Below are 16,648 nucleotides of genomic sequence, written 5' to 3'. Positions count from 1 at the left end.
GTAGCAGGACTTCTCTGCTTTTATACTCTATCCCCCTTGCAATAAAGGCCAACATTCAATTTTCCTTCCTGATTACTTGCTGTACCTGCATACTAACTTTTTGTGTTTCATGATCAAGGACCCCCAGATCCCTCTGTACTGCAGCACTTTGCAATTTTACTCCAATTAAATTATAATTTGTTTTTCTATTTTTTCTGCCAAAGTGGATAATCTCACATTTTCCCACATTATACTCCATCTGCCAAATCTTTGCCCACTCACTTAGCCTGTCTATATCCCTTTGCAGGTTTTTTGTGTCCTCCTCACAATTTGCTTTCCCATCCATCTTTGTATCATCAGTAAACTTGGCTACATTACACTCGGTCCCTTCATCCAAGTCATTAATATAGATTGTAAATAGTTGAGGACCCAGCACTGATCCCTGCGGCATCCCACTAGTTACTATTTGCCAACCCGAGAATGAACTATTTATCCCGACTCTCTGTTCTCTGTTAGTTAGCCAATCCTTTATCCATGCTAATATATTACACCCCACCCCGTGAACATTTATCTTGTGCAGTAACCTTTTATGTGGCACCTTATCGAATGCCTCCTGGAAATCCAAATACACCACATCCACTGGTTCCCCTTTATCCACCCTGCTCGTTACATCCTCAAAGAACTCCAGCAAATTTGTCAAACATGATTTCCCTTTCATAAAACTATGCTGACTCTGCTTGATTGAATCATGTTTTTCCAAATGTCCTGCTACTGCTTCCTTAATAATGGACTCCAGCATTTTCCTAACGACAGATGTTAGGCTACCTGGTCTATAGTTTCTTGTTTTCTGTCTGCCTCCTTTTTTAAATAGGGCTGTTACATTTGTGGTTTTCCAATCTGCTGGGACCTCTCCAGAATCCAGGGAATTTTGGTAGATTATAACCAATGCATCCACTATCTCTGCAGCCACTTCTTTTAAGACCCTAGGATTTAAGGCATCAAGTCCAGGGGATTTGTCCGCCTTTAGTCCCATTATTTTACTGAGTACTACTTCATTAGTGATAGTGATTGTATTAAGATTCTCCCTCCCTATAGCCCCTTGATTATCCACTATTGGGATGTTTTTCGTGCCTTCTGCTGTGAAGACCGATACAAAATATTTGTTCAATGTCTGCCATTTCTCTGTTCTCCATTGTTAATAACCCAGTCTCATCCTCCAGGGGACCAACATTTACTTTAGCCACTATTCTCCTTTTTATGTAACTGTAGAAACTCTTACTATCTGTTTTTATATTTTGTGCTAGTTTATTTTCATACTCTATCTTCCCTCTCTTTATCATTTTTTTAGTCTTTCTTTGCTGGCTTTTAAAAGTTACCCAATCCTCTGGCCTCCCACTAGTCTTGGCTACATCGTGTGCCCTTGTTTCCAATCCCTTATTTCCTTAGTTAGCCAGGGATGCTTATGCCTTCTTTTACAGTCCTTCCTTCTCATTGGGATATATTTTTGTTGCGAGTTATGAAATATCTTACTAAATGTCTGTCACTGCTCATCAACCATCCCATGCTTTAATCTATTTTCCCAGTCCACTTTAGCCAACTCTGCCCTCATACCTTTGTAGCCTCCTTTATTTAAGGTTGCTTTGAGATCCAACTTTCCCACTCTCCAACTGAATTTGAAATTCAACCATGTTATGGTCACTCATTCCTAGAGGATCCTTTATTAGGAGATTGTTTATTAATCCTGTCTCATTACACAGTACTAGATCTAAGATAGCCTGCTCCCTGGTTGATTCCGCAACATACTGTTCAAGGAAACTATCCCGGTTACACTCTATGAACTCTTCCTCAAGGCTACCCTGGCCAATTTGCTTTGTCCAATCAATATGAAGATTAAAATCTCCCATGATTATTGCCATTCCTTCACTACAAGCATCCATTAAATCTTGATTTATACTCTGTCCAACAGTGTAGCTACTGTTAGGGGGCCTATAGACTACGTCCACCAGCGACTTTTCCCCCTTATTATTCCTTATCTCCACCCAAACTGATTCAACATCTTGATCCTCTGAGCCAATATCGTTTCTCACTAATGCACTGATCTCATCCTTTATTAACAGTGCTACCCCGCCTCCTTTTTCTTTCTGTCTCTCCTTTCGTATTGTCAAATACCCCTGAATATTTAGTTCCCAGTCCTGGTCACGTTGCACCCACGTCTCTGTAATGGCTATCAGATCATACCCATTTGTATCTATTTGTGCCGTCAATTCATCTATTTTCTTATGAATGCTGCGTGGATTCAGATAAAGAGCTTTTAAATTTGTTTTTTCACCATTTTTTTCCTGCTTTGACCCCACTCTCTGGTTCACCTTTATGTTTATACACTCTGTCCCTTCCTGGCACGCTCTGGTTTTTATTTCCCCCAGTGCTACCCTGATCTATTGCCTTCTCCTTGTTCTTTGACTTTTTAAATTTTCACTCACCTGAATCCTCCCTCCCCCATTATTTAGTCTAAAGCCCTCTCTACAGCTCTAGTTACTGATTCCCCAGGACCCTAGTCCCAGCACGGTCTAAGTGGAGCCCGTCCTAATGGAACAGCTCCCTCTTACCCCAGTACTGGTGCCAGTGTCCCACCAACCAAAACCCATTGCTCCCACACCAGTCCTTGAGCCACGTGTTTAACTCTCTGATCTTATTTACCCTTTGCAAATTTGCTCATGGCTCAGGTAGTACTCCAGAGATTATTACCTTTGTGATTCTTCTTTTTAATTTGGCCCCTAGCTGCTCATAATCCCTCAGCAGAACCTCTTTATTTGTCCTACCTATGTCATTGGTACCCACGTGGACCACGACAACTGGATCTTCCCCCTCCCACTCCAAGTTCCTCACCAGCCCTGAGGAGATGTCCTTAACGCTGGCACCGGGCAGGCAACACAGCCTTCGGGACTCACTCTCTCGGCTGCAGAGAACAGTATCTATCCCCTGACTGATACTGTCCCCTACCACTACCATGTTTTGTTTTACTCCCCCCACTTGAATGGCCCCCTGTACCACAGTGCTGTGGTCAGTTTGCTCATCCTCCCTACAGTCTCTGCTCCCGTCCATACAGGGAGTAAGAACCTTGTACCTGTTGGACAAGAGCAAGGGCCGAGGCTCCTCCATCACTCCATCCTGAGTCCCCATACCTTCCTCATTTGTAGTCACACCCTCCTGTCCCTGACCACGGATCACATGTGAATGAATTAATCTAATTGGCACACTAGTGTCGGACGGACTGAGCATCTCCTCTGTGAGTTGATGCAGAATCTCACTTTTCTCTCTTCCGGGACCATCCTGGCCAATAGTTAGCGCTGGTTCAACTGCACCCATTCAGTATCTGATTTCAGCATTTACCTCTGAGCCGTACACTTGTCCCATTGCAGTTAGCAAAAAAAGTTACAACTACCTGGGATAAAAACGCAGACCAAGTGAAAGATCAGGTTTTTTTCTGCTTTGAATCTCCAGCTGTGGGTGTTACGTGTTCAAAATAAATACTGTGAGTGGCAAAATTATTGCCGGGCATTATACAAAGGATTCCGACGGGAACTTCTGGTTTGAAAGTCATTGAAAGCAAACATGCAGGTGCAGCAAGCAGTTAGGAAGGCAAATGGTATGTTGGCCTTCATTGCAAGAGGATTGGAGTACAGGAGCAAGGATGTCTTACTACAGTTATACATCATCATCATAGGCGGTCCCTCGTATCGAGGATGACTTGCTTCCACGCCAAAAAGGGATGAGTTCACAGGTGTTTCAATGAAGGACCTAATATTCCAGGTCTCAAGCTGCAAATTGAAGGGTGGAAGATGCCTGTGCGTGGATTTTTTTAACGTGGGGTGGCCGTTGCACACCAGCCACCACACGGGCTTGACAGAGCTAGGTCTTGGTCCAGTGGCAAGGGTTAACCAGACGACTGGAGACCAGCTCTGCTGCACAGACCTAGTGCGCACACATATCGCAGTTATACAGGGCCTTGGTGAGACCGCACCTGGAGTAGTGTGTGCAGTTTTTGTCTCCTTACCTAAGAAAGGATATACTTGCCATAGAGGGAGTGCAGTGAAGGGTCACCAGACTGATTCCTGGGATGGCAGGAGAGATTGGGTCGACTAGGCCTGTATTCACTCGAGTTTAGCAAAATTAGAGGGGATCTCATCGAAACGTATAAAATTCTGACGGGGCTGGACAGACTGGATGCGGGGAGGGTGTTTCCCCTGGGCTGGGAAGTCTAGAACAAGGGGTCACAGCCTCAGGTTATGGGGTAGGAAATCTAGGGCTGAGATGAGGGAAATGTTTTCACTCAGAGGGAGGTGAACCTGTGGAATTCTCTACCACAGAAGGCTGTGGAGGCCAAGTCACTGAATATATTTAAGAGGGAGATAGATAGATTTCTAGACACAAAAGGCATCAAGGGGTATGGGGAAAAAGCGGGAATATGGTGTTGAGATAGAGGATCAGCCATGATCATATTGAATGGCAGTGCAGACTCGAAGGGCCGAATGGCCGACTCCTGCTCCTATTTTCTATGTTTCTATGTTTAGAACTCCAAGAGGGAAGTGGAGCACTAAATCTGTTGCTCCCACATCCCTTAGAGCGCTCACCTGCACTGCGAATTCTGAGGACCATGCAGAGAGGACCTGGGGAAGAGAGAGAGGGGGTCAGTAAGAATGTGTGTGTGTGTGTGTGCTAGGCCCATGCAGCAGAACTTGGTCTCCAATCGTCTTGGATCCCCTTGCCACTGGACCAAGACCTTTCTCTGTCGAGCCCGTGTGGTAGTTGATGTGCGACGGCCACCACACGTTAAAAGAATTCACGCACCGGCATCTTCCACCCTTTAAAATGAAGTTTGGGACGTGGCCCGCATTGGTCTCATCAGTCACCTTCAAACTCATTTAGTGTGGAAGCAAGTCATCCTCGACTCCGGGGGACTGCCTGAGAAGAAGGGAGCGAGAGGGGCAGTATCGGCCAAGTGTTGCACAGGGTTCCATGCAGCACTGCTGGTTTTACAGGCCCCTTCCCTCCCACAAAGGGAAGGGCCAATGCTGCGGTCAGTGAAAGCTGGGAATGGTCACCTGCGGCACACGCGATACGCACAGAGCAGCCCCGAACACTCGAGGATGGTGCAGGGCTGATCAATCGCCGGCTGCAAAAAAAATGTTAAAAAACCACACTGGGGAGAGAATAACATTTTGGCTGAGCTGACCACCACTGCCTTTAATTAGCGCCCCCCCCCCCCCCCGAGGCAATTTCTCCCCCTTAGTGTCTGTAATAGTGATCATGAAATTGTTGTAAAAACCCACTGACGTCTTTTAGGGAAGGAAATCTGCCATTTAACCTATATGTGGTTGACCCTTAACTGCCCTCTGAAATGGCCCAGCATGCCACTCAGTTGTATGAAACCGCTACGATAAACAATAATAAGAATAAAACTGGGCGATCCAGCCGGATTCGGACATGACAAAGGCACATCCTGCAAATTCCTCCTCACTAACATCGGGGGACTTGTGGCAAAATTGGGCGAGCTGTCCCACACACTAGTCAAGCAAGAGCCAGACATAGTCATACTCATAGGATCATACCATTCCACCAGCACCCCAGACTCCTCCATCACCATCCCTGGGTATGTCCCGTCCCACCGGCAGGACAGACCCATCAGGAGTGGTGGCACGGTGGTGTACAGTCGGGAGGGAGTGGCCCTGGGAGTCCTCAACATTGACTCCAGATTCCCAGGATTTCCCTAGAATATAAAACATCTATCTGTCTCAGCCTTGAATATAGTCAATGCCTCAGCATCCACAGCCCTTTGGGGTAGAGAATTCCAAAGATTCCCAACAATCTGAGTCAAAAAATTCTTCCTCATCTCAGTCTTAAATGGCCGACCCCTTATCCTGAGACTATGCCCCCCAGTTCTGGACTCTCCAGCCAGGGGAAACAGCCTCACAGCATCTACCCTGTTAATCCCCCTCAGAATCTTGTATGTTTCAATGAGACCACCTCTCATTCTTCTAAACTCCAGAGAGTATAGGCCCATTCTACACAATCTCACATCACAGGACATCCCTCTCAACCCAGGAATGAATCTAGTGAACCTTTGTTGCATTGCCTCGAAGGCAAGTATGTCCTTTCTCAGATAACGAAAACTGTGGACAGTACTCCAGGTGTGGTCTCACCAAGGCCCTGTACTATTGCAGTAAGACTTCCTTGCAATAAAGGACAATATGCCATTTGCCTTCCTAACTGCTTACTGTACCTACATGCTAGCTTTCTGTACGAGGACACCTAAATCTCTCGGAACACCAACATTTAATAGTTTCTCACCATTTAAAAAATCTAAATGTTTCCTATTCTTCTTACCAAAGTGAATAACCTCACATTTCACCCCATCTCCATGAATATCCCCGTCCTCAATGATGGCGGGGCCCAGCACGTGAGCGCAAAAGACAAGGCTGAAGCGTTTGCAACCATCTTCAGCCAGAAGTGCCGCGCTCCGCAGGTAACGCCCCGGGCTGCTGTGCATCTGGTGATGATGTCACCGCGGTGTGCCGACCCCTTTCCGCCCTGTCAGACTGGCGCGAGCGGGTGTCAATGCCAGCTTCGCGGGTCCCGCAGCCGGCCAACTTGCGGGGCGGAGGTTAAATGGGAGGTCACCCGCGCAGCCATCTTTGATTTTTTTTTGCCGCCTCTCGGGTCGGCTCACTAACCTGTTTCTTTCGGTGTTCTGGGCCACCATCATGCAGCCCAGCACTCTGTTTGGGTGTCGTGCTGCTGGGCCAGTCCCACGCTGCCCTGGTGTTCCAGTGGAGGCCATCGGAAGCTCTACAGAGTGCGCAGTGGCCCTCCACGTTAAGCGAAGGGGAGGAGTGTTGACCCGCGTCAGCGCTATGTTACGCTGCACCCCTCACCCCAGCATCGGCCCGGGACCCGTCCCTAAAGGAAGTGGAGCGAGCCACATTGCGATCCATTTCCTTAGAGGGGCGGTAAGTCCAATTCAGCGGCGGGGGCGGGACCTCTGCTCCGTACGCAGGAAGTCCCGCCCCCAGCACGGTACCACCCCCAATCAGGGCTCAGGGCAATTTCACCCCCATAATCCCTACCACCTGGAAGGACAAGGGCAGCAGGCGCATGGGAACACCACCACCTCCACGTTCCCCTCCCAGTCACACACCATCCTGACTTGGAAATATATCGGCCATTCCTTCATCGTCGCTGGGTCACAATCCTGGAACTCCCTCCCTAACAGCACTGTGGGAGCACCTTCACCACACGGACTGCAGCGGTTCAAGAAGGCGGCTCACCACCACCTTCTTAAGGGGCAATTAGGGATGGGCAATAAATGCCGGCCTTGCCAACGACGCCCACATCCCGTGAATGAATAACAACAATTCTGTGTTGTTTCTGAGCTGAAATGGATTCAGTGTTATGTGATTTTAATTAATCTGAGTGTTCGTTATCTATGCAGTATTTAAAAGTTTAAACAAATGATTTGTTAAGTCTATGAATAATAAATGTGATGTTTTTATGAACCACACGATTGGTTGGTTTGTTCAGTGTGGGAGAGAAGGGAGCTGAGGAAAGGGTTGCATCTCGGAAGTCTTGAATGTTGGTATGTCTGTGTATGGGGACATCAAGGTGGTGGGTGAGGGAGATGAGAACGAGATAGTCCACCAGTGTGATGGACCCTTAGATCAGGCAGCTTGAAACTATCACTGTCTAGATTCAGAGCTGAAGAATGCTATGAGGCTGCAGAGTGACTTGGATAGGTTAGGTGAGTGGGCAAATGCATGGCAGATGCAGTATAATGTGGATAAATGTGAGGTTATCCACTTTGGTGGTAAAAACAGAGAAACAGACTATTATCTGAATGGTGACAGATTAGGAAAAGGGGAGGTGCAACGAGACCTGGGTGTCATGGTACATCAGTCATTGAAGGTTGGCATGCAGGTACAGCAGGCGGTTAAGAAAGCAAATGGCATGTTGGCCTTCATAGCGAGGGGATTTGAGTACAGGGGCAGGGAGGTGTTACTACAGTTATACAGGGCCTTGGTGAGGCCACACCTGGAGTATTGTGTACAGTTTTGGTCTCCTAACTTGAGGAAGGACATTCTTGCTATTGAGGGAGTGCAGCGAAGGTTCACCAGACTGATTCCTGGGATGGTGGGACTGACATATCAAGAAAGACTGGATCAACTGGGCTTGTATTCACTGGAGTTCAGAAGAATGAGAGGGGACCTCATAGAAACGTTTAAAATTCTGACGGGTTTAGACAGGTTAGATGCAGGAAGAATGTTCCCAATGTTGGGGAAGTCCAGATCCAGGGGACACAGTCTAAGGATAAGGGGTAAGCCATTTAGGACCGAGATGAGGAGAAACTTCTTCACCCAGAGAGTGGTGAACCTGTGGAATTCTCTACCACAGAAAGTTGTTGAGGCCAATTCACTAAATATATTCAAAATGGAGTTAGATATAGTCCTTACTCCTAGGGGGATCAAGGGGTTTGGCGAGAAAGCAGGAAGGGGGTACTGAAGTTGCATGTTCAGCCATGAACTCATTGAATGGCGGTGCAGGCTCGAAGGGCCGAATGGCCTACTCCTGCACCTATTTTCTATGTTTCTATGTTTCTATGATCACTTGGGGCAGCCATCAAAGCTCACAGCAATGAGAGCCATTCTTCATTGGCTGGAAAACGTTCTGGGACATCCTGAGGTCATGAAAGGGCTATAGAAATGCACGCGTCTTTTCATTTTTCGTTCCTTTGTTCCTTCTTTCCTTCCTTTCTATATCATTTTTCTTTTTCTTTCCATCTTTCTTTCTTTCTCTCCCCTTTATTTTCTTTCTCTTTTCTCTTTCTTTCTTTCTTTTTATATCTCTATCTTTCTTTCTACCTTTCTATTCTTTCCTTTCTTTCGTCCCATTGGCTGTGAAGACTTTACTCTCTCCGGGAGAACCCGTGACTTGGACCAATGAGACAGAAAGAGAGTGCGACAGAAGAAACCATTCAGCTCATTTCTTTCACCAGTCCAGTTTTATCCAATGTTCGGGGGGGGTCCAGTTGCCAGACATTCATTGGAAATCAAACAAACTGCTTTGTAAAATCCGCGGTTAAAGCCTGATACAAACAGGCGAAAAAATCCAGAAACATCATTGCAAATATAGAAATTTATCTGTACAGAACTGCGGGGGGAAGGGGAGGGGAGGGGTTTACTGATAAATATTACTGTACAATGCAAGGTGTGAGCGGTGTGTGAGCTACAGTTACACGGTACAGTCCAGTCACGGTGTACATTGTACAACGAACAATGTCCCATGTACAATACAGTGAGTCACAGTCACAGGACAGAGTCATGCGATAAATAAGATCCAAGTTTCCAAGGCGAATGGGGTTCCTTTATATATATATATATATATATATATATGTGTGTGTGTATCTATATATATTTATATATATATATAAAGAAATCCTTTATGCAGGTCTTAGGGTTCAGTTTCAAGGATGCTTGGTGCGTTCAATTCTTTCCTTTTAAGATTTGATTGGGTAAAAACAGAGTTCTAGTTTTTGTTCCAATTTAGTCTTGATAAATCAGGATTTGTGCTGGCTGGAAACACCCTTCCAGTAATCTAGAATATCATGCAAGTCCTCATCTGTTGCGAACTGGACTTTCTTCCTGAGAGCATACCCTGCAGCGAGGTACTCGTCCTTTCTGTGCCATTTCTCGTGGGGCTTGTAGCGTTCCCACACCCCCTTGGAGGGCTTGCTGGAGTACTCGGGGCTGGAGGCATAGCTAACGCTGTGGTACTGCGGGGAGAACTGAGAGTAGGCCAGGTTCCTGCGGGAGCGGGACCGCGGCAGGGGCTCGAAGACACACGGGCTGGGGCTCCTGGGCGCTTTGCGCTCTGCGCCGTGGTGCAGGCCGGCGTAGAGGTGCGAGTGGTCGCCGTAGGGTGGCATGTGGCCGGTCTCGGACCTCACCATCCGGCACGGGGTGGCAGCCAGCCTGCCGCTGGGGGTGGGCGAGCTCCTCTCGATGTACTTGGCCTCGGATTTGTAGCGGGGAGCGGCGTAGATGTCGGAGCGCACCGACCTGGGGCTGCGCACCGAGCAGTTGGACGAGATGCTGGGGCACTTGGGCGCCGTGTCCATGCTGCTGTGCCGCTTGAGCGGGTGGTAGCTGTCCCGGTACATGGGGGTCAGGAAGCCCTGTGACTCCACCGAGGCCATGGCCCCGGCGCCCGGGCCCTGGAACGAGCTGCTCTCCGTCTGCAGGGCATCGATGCAGTTGTTGATGATAAGGTTGACCTGGTCCACCTCTTTGGCAATGGTGGAGATCTCGGCAGCCGAGTCCTGGCTCTCCCCGAACATGCTCTCCAGGATGTCCCGGTGGTACGGGTGCTCTGCCGTCCTCACGTCGATGTAGTTGCCCCGGCTGTGCTTCGGGCTGTCCAGCACCTCCTGCAGGCTGTACTCCTCCAGCTCCCCCGAAGAAGGCAGGAAGGGCATCCGGGAGGGCATGAGGTCGGAGGGAGGCGCCGGCTTCTGGGCCATCTGAGTGATGGTGATGGTCTCTAGTTCCGGGGCGTACTTCAGCTCGATGATGGTCTTCTTGGCATTCCCTGGCTTCTTGCTCTTGGCCTGTTCCTCCTTCTTCTTGCGCAGGCAGTAGTAGGTCACGCCCAGGATGATGACCACCCCGAAGAGGCAGCCCAGGATGGTCATGATGTAGTGGGTGGTGCTGGAAGCGGCGGGCAGTGGTTTGGCTTTGCTCCTGGCCCTGGTGGTGAACGTGATACACGTCTGGTTGTATCTGAGCGAATTGTGAATGGAAGTCACGCAGAACGTGTAGTTGGTGTGGGGCGTTAGCTCCTCAATCTTGATGTCCTCCCTCTCGGTGACCAGGCTCCTGATGTCGATGTACATGCTGTTGTTATACTGCACCAGGATGTTGCCTTTGCTGCCGGGGGATGGGATGTGCACCGTCAGAGTGGCCGTGGTGTAGGCCACCTGCTTGAGCTCGATCACCGGCGTGTCGTCCGCCTTCACCAAGGGGGTTTGGAAGGATATCAGCGGGGTCGATTCTTCACCCGATGGGCAGTCGTCCGCTCCGCAGGGGCTCTCGGGGACGGTAGTGGTGGAGGGCCTCTGAGTGAAGATGAAGTGGGGGTCGATGGAATACAGGTCTTCATTGCACATGGAGGCCAAAGCGCTCAATGCGTCCCTGGAGCCAGCCTGGCCCTGGCCCTGGCCCTGGCCCTGGCTATGGCTCAGCAACAGGTAGCCGGCCAGATCGGCCGGGGAGGTGCACTGCGTCCGGTCGTAGCTGCGGGTGGCGTTGTTGAACTGCACCAGCCACTTGAGGAAACCCAGCAGCTCGCAGGAGCAGTAGAAGGGGTTGCCGTACAGTTCACAGGTGGAGAGCTTGGCCAGGCCCAGGAAGGTGGAGCTCTCCAGCGTCTGCAGCCGGTTCATGGACAGGTCGATGTTCATGACGTTGGGGCATTCCCAGAAGGAGTTGGGGCTCACCACCTCGATGAGGTTGGCCTGCAGGTACAGGTACTCCAGCCGGCCCAGCCCCCGCAGGATGCCCTCGGTGATGTTCCGCAGCTTGTTGAAGCCCAGCTGCAGGACGCGCAGGTTGTACTGGGCCGAGAAGGCCCCATCCTCGATGTAGGAGATCTGGTTCTTGGTCAGGTTGAGCTCGGTCAAGTTGCCGAAGCGGTTGAGGGAGGAGTACTGGACGCTCTTGATCTTGTTCTCGTTGAGCCGCAGGTCGACGATGGTGCTGTTGATGTGCTGGGGGATGGATTCGTATGGAGGCTGGTTTTGGCTGCAAATGGCCAGCCACACGAACCCTTTCTCTCCTTCAATCAGCCAGCAGTCGCCGCAAACTCCGGCAGCGTTCATCAACAAGGCGAGAGAGACCCATAAACCGAGACTGAGCAGAGCCATGCCCGTCTGCTCTCAGGGCGGGTGGCCAAAGGGCTTCCGATCGCGCCCCACTGCTAAACACGTTGTCGCTGAATTGTCCTGTGGTCCGTCAAGCTTGAGTTATTCAGCTGAACAGCCGTGATGTCACTGTCTGTGTACTTCAGGACATTTCCCCACTCCAGTCTTGGTGCTCGATTCGCTATTGATTCCTTTGTAGTTCCAGAACATTTCTTCAGATATTCTCATCAGCTTTCCTGGAAAATAAAAACAGAGAGAAATTCAGTGAAGGTTATTCTGAAAACTTTTGGCAAGCAGCTCGCCCCTCATTGCCCGTCAGACCGCTCCTCTTCTCAATCAGCTCCTCCTATTTCCCACTCCGTCAGTAGCATGTTTACCCCCCCCCCCCCACACACACAACCTCCCCCCTCCCCACACCCCCTCCCCCTCCCCCACCCCCCCACACACACACCCTGCCCTCTCCCACACCCCTCCCCCTCCCCCACCCCCCCACACACACACCCTGCCCTCTCCCACACCCCCTGCCCCTCCCCCCCCACACCCCTCCCCCACAACCCCTCCCCCTCCTCCTCCCCCTCCCCCACCCCTCGTCACATCCCCTCCCCCTCCCCCCACACCCCCTCCCCCACACCACACCTCGCATCCCCTCCCCCTCCCACACCCCCTTCCCCTCCCCCTTCCCCACCCCTCCCCACACCCCCTCCCCCACACCCCCTCCCCCACCCCCCCACTCCCCTCTCCCTGCACCTCAACCTATCGATTTCGAGGGACTGCCTATGATGAACCAGAGGACACAGATTGGCAAAAGCACAAGAGGGGAGATGACGTTTCTTTTTACGCAGCGTGTTGTGATCTGGCGCGTGCTGCCTGAACGGGTGGTGGGAGCAAACTTTCAAAAGGAAACTGGATAAATACTTAAAAATGCAACATTTGGCAGGGCTGTGGGGAAAGAGCAGGGAGGGGCACTAAGTGGATCACTCTTTTACAGAGCTGGTGCAGGCTCGATGGGCCGAATGGCCTCCTGCACTGTCTGATTCTAGTGTAACCTTATACTGTCTCGCTTTCTCGCAGATGCTGGTTGCACTTCGAGTGTGTCCTGCTGTTCCTTTGAGAGGGCAAATCTATTTGGGATTAGTTTTAAAGTCCATCGGCAACAGGAGTGATGGGGACAGGAACCTTGTAGGTTATTTTCCTTTACAAAGTGTGAAATTGCTCCCATTATTTATCTGTCCTAAAATATCCAGCCATGTGTTCTTCATTGTTGAGTCACCTTTGATGGATTCATCCCATTCCCTGTAGCAGGGCAGTGGCTCCACCTCATGGATCAGCGCAGGCAGTGGGTAAACGGGTCAGAGAATCTTACAGCGCAGGAGGAGGCCATTCGGCCCATCGAGCCTGTGCCGGCTCTGTGACAGAGCGATCCAATTAGTCCCACTCCCTGCTCCTTCCCCACAGCCCAGCAAATTTCTCAAGTATATATCCTTTTGAAAGTTACTAATGATATTCTGCTTCCTGGCAGTGCATCCCAGAACATCATAACCAAAAAACTGTCCTCACTCTCCCCCATCTTCTTGTCTTAAATCGGTGTGCCCTGGTTCCCAACCCTCCCGCCATGTGTGACAGTATATGGGCTCCCCTGATAAAGGCAACAGGTCACTTAGTCTCAAGCACCAGTTTAATCCCCGCTCTGTCACTGGGCTGGGTTGATCCCAGCTCAGGTCCCGATAAGTGTGTCAATTGGCCTCAGTACCTTTGGACCATTGAAGTGAAAGCTAGCCAGGTTACTGCCCCTGGTCACTGTGTGTGCGAGGGTGACACCCACCCCTGCCCATGGTGGAATAGCCCGCCAGCACTCGCTATCTCGAACACAGGGAGTGATTGCTGGGGTGGAGGTACTGGAGGCCAAGAGGCACTTCTGGTATCAGAACACCGCACAGATTATTACCTCAGGAGTGACCCAGGGCAGCACGGCCAGCAAACCCCCAGCTGTTTACGGGCTGGTCGGTCTCTAACCCACATTTTGTAGCAAAAATAATCTGTTTTGCACGTGTGTTCTTTATGTTAATGATCGCATTTAAGTCACTTCCCATTGCACCACCATTGGCATCCATGCCTTCAGCTGCCTGGGCCCCAGGCTCTGGAATTCCCTCCCTAAACCTCTCCGCCTCTCTCCCTCCTCCTTTAAGACGCTGCTTAAAACTGGCCTCTTTGACCCAGCTTTTGGGCACCTGTCCAAATATCTCTATGTAGCTAATGATTTTTGTCTGATTATGTTCCTGTGAAGTACGTTGGGGCGTTTATCTAAGTTAAAGGCGCTATATAAATGCAAGCAGTTATTGTTGAAGCATATCTCATCCTACACGCTCGTCCTCCCTACATCCTCATAGCAAGACTCCTTGCACATGACTCAACGCTCTCCCAGGGTCTCGTACCTCAGGGACCCCTTCCCTGCCTCGGTGTCCCCTTCCCCCCTACACTTCAACAATAACAGCTTTCATTTATATCGTGCCTTTAACTTCCTCGGGCAATCTACACTCTTTTAAAACCCAATCTCGGTGTCATCTAACTACTGCCTCCTTGATTTACCATGCTTATATATATATGTATATCTCTTAGTCTTTCCGACACCTTCTGCACTCTGTGGCTTGGCCCATCACTGTAGTTTTCAAGGGGAATTTGGATAGGTACATGAGTGAGAAAGGAATAGAAGGATATGTTGATGAGGTGAGACAGCGAGGGGCAGGAGGAGGCACTTGTGGAGCAGTTGGGCGGAATGGCCTGTATCTGTGCTGTATATTCTATGTAATTCCATGTAAGATAGCACTCAATAACAGCACGCAGTAGTGAAAGGGAATATAACTTCCCTTTAGCCATACTGCTCACTGTGACACCTGACAATGGATTGCTTGTGCACCTAAACTATTTAAATGATACATGTACAGGCCTCCAAAAATACTGCAGTGAGGAGGCACCATGGGAAAGGTGACATGCGATCGTTGAATACGGGGGATAATGAATTGGCAGCCCATTTTACATCTCTCCCGACTGTTGCTCGCTTTGAAGTCAATGGAACTATCGCTGAAAGTCAACAACAACTTGAATTAATATAGCGCCTTCAACGGCATAAAATGTCCCAAGGCACTTCAACAGGAGAAAAACTTTGACACTCAGCCACGTGAGGAGGTATTAGGAAAGATGACCAAAAACTTGGTCAAATAGGTAAGTTTTAAGTTGCATCTGAAAGGAGAAAAGAGAGGCAGAGAGGTTTAGGGAAGGAGTTCCAGAGCTCAGGGCCCAGGCAGCTGAAGGCACGGCCACCAATGATGGAGCAGCTAAAGAAAAAAATTTGTTCCAGGATGTGGGCATCGACGGCAAGGCCGGCATTTATTGCCCATCCCTAATTGCCCTTGAGAAGGTGGTGGTGAGCCGCCTTCTTGAACCGCTGCAGTCCGTGTGGTGAAGGTGCTCCCACAGTGCTGTGACGGAGGGAGTTCCAGGATTATGACCCAGCGACGATGAAGGATCGGCCGATATACTTCCAAGTCAGGATGGTGTGTGACTTGGAGGAGAAACTGGAGGTGTTTAAAATCGGGGGATGCCCAAGAGGCCAGACTTGGAGGAGCACAGAGATCTCGGGGAGTTGTGGGGTTGGAGGAGGTTACAGAGATAGGGAGGGGCGAGGCCCTGGAGAGATTTGAAAACAAGATGAGAATTTTACAATTGAAGCATTGCTCCAACCAGTGAGCACAGAGGTGATGGGTAAGTGGGACTTGGTGCGAGTTAGGACACGGGCAGCTGAGTTTTGGATGAGCTCATGTTTATGGGTGGTGGAAGATGGGAGGCTGGCCAGGGGTGCGATGGAATGGTCAAGTCTAGAGGTAATAAGGGCACAGATGGGGGTTCCCCCAGCAGATGAGCTGAGGCAGGGCGGAGACTCGCGATGTTCGAGGTGGATATAGGTGGCCATGGAAAATTACCCCCATATTGACAGGATGCAACAAAACTCAGATTTCTGGTTATTGTTAGAGCTTTGAGTTGTAGAATGTCTATTAGTCGCACGTGCCTTTAAAAACATATATATAATTAAGTCAACTTGTGTTTAAAGGCTGCTTCTCAGAAACATCCCAAAGTGCTTCAAATAGAGGGAATTATATCACACCTTGATTCCAACAGGCCAACGGGGCCAGTTTTAAGCAGCGTCGTAAAGGAGGAGAGAGGCGGAGAGGTTTAGGGAGGGAATTCCAGAGCCTGGGGGGGGAGGCGCTCACTCAGTACTGCCGCTCCCCTCAGTACTGCTCCTCCGACAGTGTGGTGCTCCCTCAGCACTGCCCCTCCGACAGTGCTGCACTCCATTAGTACTCCCCTCCAACAGTGCGGGGCTTCCTCAGTACTGCCCCTCCGACAGTGTGGCGCTCCCTCAGTACTGCCCCTCCGACAGTGCAGCACTCCATCAGTACTGTCCCTCTGACAGTGCGAGGCTCCCTCACTACTGCCCCTCCAACAGTATTCCACTCCCTCAGTACTGCCCCTCCAACAGTGTGGCACTCCTCCAGTACTGCCCCTCCGACAGTGCGGCGCTCCCTCAGTACTGCCCCTCCAACAGTGCGGCGCTCCCTCAGTACTGCCCTTCCGACAGAGGGGCGCTCCCTCAGTACTGCCCCTCCAACAGTGCAGCGTTCCCTCAGTAATGCCCCTCTGACA

The 16,648-nt window shown here is 50.1% G+C and overlaps 1 protein-coding gene across 1 annotated transcript in view; it reads right to left on the bottom strand.

Moving 5' to 3' along the window:
* Positions 1–9,586: 9,586 nt before the first annotated feature.
* The window catches only part of elfn1a (extracellular leucine-rich repeat and fibronectin type III domain containing 1a), a 36,756-nt gene continuing 29,694 nt past the window's right edge, over positions 9,587–16,648 (bottom strand). Inside the window, exons 2-3 of the mRNA XM_070856647.1 lie at positions 13,094–13,123; positions 9,587–11,930 (exon numbers count right to left, since the gene is read on the bottom strand). Coding sequence (XP_070712748.1) covers positions 9,587–11,930; positions 13,094–13,123 — 2,374 coding nt within the window. The remainder of the gene's footprint in view (positions 11,931–13,093; positions 13,124–16,648) is intronic.

The sequence above is a fragment of the Pristiophorus japonicus genome, chromosome 15 (assembly GCF_044704955.1).
Source record: "Pristiophorus japonicus isolate sPriJap1 chromosome 15, sPriJap1.hap1, whole genome shotgun sequence".
NCBI classification, from domain to species: domain Eukaryota; kingdom Metazoa; phylum Chordata; class Chondrichthyes; family Pristiophoridae; genus Pristiophorus; species Pristiophorus japonicus.
Note: the sequence above shows the minus strand (reverse complement) of the source record. Positions and strands in the feature narration are given on the sequence as shown.